The sequence below is a fragment of the Cyprinodon variegatus genome, unplaced genomic scaffold (genome assembly GCF_000732505.1).
Source record: "Cyprinodon variegatus isolate N-32 unplaced genomic scaffold, C_variegatus-1.0 Scaffold732, whole genome shotgun sequence".
NCBI classification, from domain to species: Eukaryota; Metazoa; Chordata; class Actinopteri; order Cyprinodontiformes; family Cyprinodontidae; genus Cyprinodon; species Cyprinodon variegatus.
In genome coordinates, this window is record NW_015151185.1 from 243,481 (window position 1) to 245,321 (window position 1,841).

At 56.8% G+C, this 1,841-nt stretch overlaps 1 protein-coding gene across 3 annotated transcripts in view; it reads left to right on the plus strand.

The window, feature by feature from the left end:
• LOC107097915 (glutamate receptor ionotropic, NMDA 1-like) overlaps window positions 1–1,841 on the plus strand; it is a 58,604-nt gene that overhangs the window by 42,722 nt on the left and 14,041 nt on the right. For all 3 annotated transcript variants that reach the window (XM_015395262.1, XM_015395263.1, XM_015395264.1), the window contains exons 14-19: window positions 168–280; window positions 371–519; window positions 594–751; window positions 829–990; window positions 1,067–1,176; window positions 1,250–1,395. In XM_015395262.1, coding sequence (XP_015250748.1) covers window positions 168–280; window positions 371–519; window positions 594–751; window positions 829–990; window positions 1,067–1,176; window positions 1,250–1,395 — 838 coding nt within the window. The remainder of the gene's footprint in view (window positions 1–167; window positions 281–370; window positions 520–593; window positions 752–828; window positions 991–1,066; window positions 1,177–1,249; window positions 1,396–1,841) is intronic.

Sequence of the window (1,841 nt, forward strand, 5' to 3'; positions counted from 1 at the left end):
TGATTGGCTCTGATGCTGTAATCTGATTGGCTCTGATGCTGTAATCTGATTGGCTGGGATCTAACAGCCCTCTGAACCAGTCTCAGTGCGTCCCCTGGTCCCAATTAAAGCCCGACCTGATTGGTCCAGACTCAGTGAGGCAGTGTGGCGTTGCTTTGTGTTTTCAGCCCGTTTGGAAGGTTCAAAGTTAACAGTGAAGAAGAAGAAGAAGACGCCCTCACCCTTTCCTCCGCCATGTGGTTCTCGTGGGGAGTTCTGCTGAACTCTGGGATCGGAGAAGGTACAGAGTGGTTTATTCAACCCCACACCCCCCCGCCACCCCGCCCCCAGGCGGCAGCGCCTCATGCCGTCTCCGTTCCTTCCTCTGTAGGAGCTCCCAGGAGCTTCTCCGCCCGGATCCTGGGGATGGTGTGGGCCGGATTCGCCATGATCATCGTAGCATCATACACCGCCAACCTGGCAGCCTTCCTTGTGCTGGACCGGCCTGAGGAGCGCATCACTGGCATCAATGACCCCAGGGTGAGAGGCGCCGCTCAATCCGAGGCCTGCTCTGACCCAGGATCTTAAAGTAACAGCTGTTCTGCTGCTTCCAGCTGCGTAACCCATCAGATAAGTTCATCTACGCCACAGTGAAGCAGAGCTCGGTGGATATCTACTTCAGACGGCAGGTGGAGCTGAGCACCATGTACCGGCACATGGAGAAACACAACTACGAGAGTGCCGCTGAGGCCATCCAGGCCGTCCGAGACAAGTAGGCGCCATCCTCTGCTGCAGCGCCACCGTCTCCCTCCGCTGTCTGCGTCTGATGTTTGTGCTCCTCCCCCTCAGCAAGCTGCACGCCTTCATCTGGGACAGCGCCGTGCTGGAGTTCGAGGCGTCACAAAAGTGCGACCTGGTGACGACGGGGGAGCTTTTCTTCCGCTCTGGTTTTGGGATCGGCATGAGGAAAGACAGTCCTTGGAAGCAGAACGTGTCTTTGGCCATCCTCAGGTACCGAACGCCACAGCAGAGTCCAGCCCCATGTGTTAAGCCCCGCCCACCGATGCCCTGCCCCCTTTCTCTACAGCTCTCATGAGAACGGCTTCATGGAAGACCTGGACAAGACCTGGGTCCGATACCAGGAGTGTGACTCCAGGAGCAACGCGCCTGCCACCCTAACCTTCGAGAACATGGCAGGTAGGAAGCAAGCTTTGCCCTCCTCTTCCTCATCCTCCTCCCTCAGGTATAAAGGAAGCCTGGTTGTCCTCAGGTGTGTTCATGCTGGTTGCTGGCGGCATCGTGGCAGGGATCTTCCTCATCTTCATCGAGATCGCCTACAAGCGTCATAAAGACGCCCGCAGGAAGCAGATGCAGCTGGCCTTCGCTGCCGTCAATGTGTGGAGGAAGAACCTGCAGGTACGTTGGCGTCGGCTGGCGAAGCATCGGCACTCTGGGTTGCTGACCATGATGAAAATAATCTGGACTTGTTTCCTCCACATGATCAACTCCCTAAACGTTTAGTTCAAGAATACATGTTTGTCACGTGACCTGTGTGTTGCATCGGTGTTGTCATGGTAACAGATTGTGGCTGGGTGTGTCGATCAGGTCTAGGTTGATCTTGGTTTCAGCAGGAAGAAGTGACGGATCTATCTGGAAGGTGTCACTCGCACTCAGCATCATGTGCCTCCTCCTCTACTGATCTTTCATCTTCTCCAACCGTTTCCAGCAGGACTTCAGCTGGGGGTCAGCGTGGCGGGATGAACCGGGTCAGCTGGGGGTCAGCGTGGCGGGATGAACCGGGTCAGCTGGGGGTCAGCGTGGCGGGATGAACCGGGTCAGCTGGGGGTCAGCGTGGCGGGATG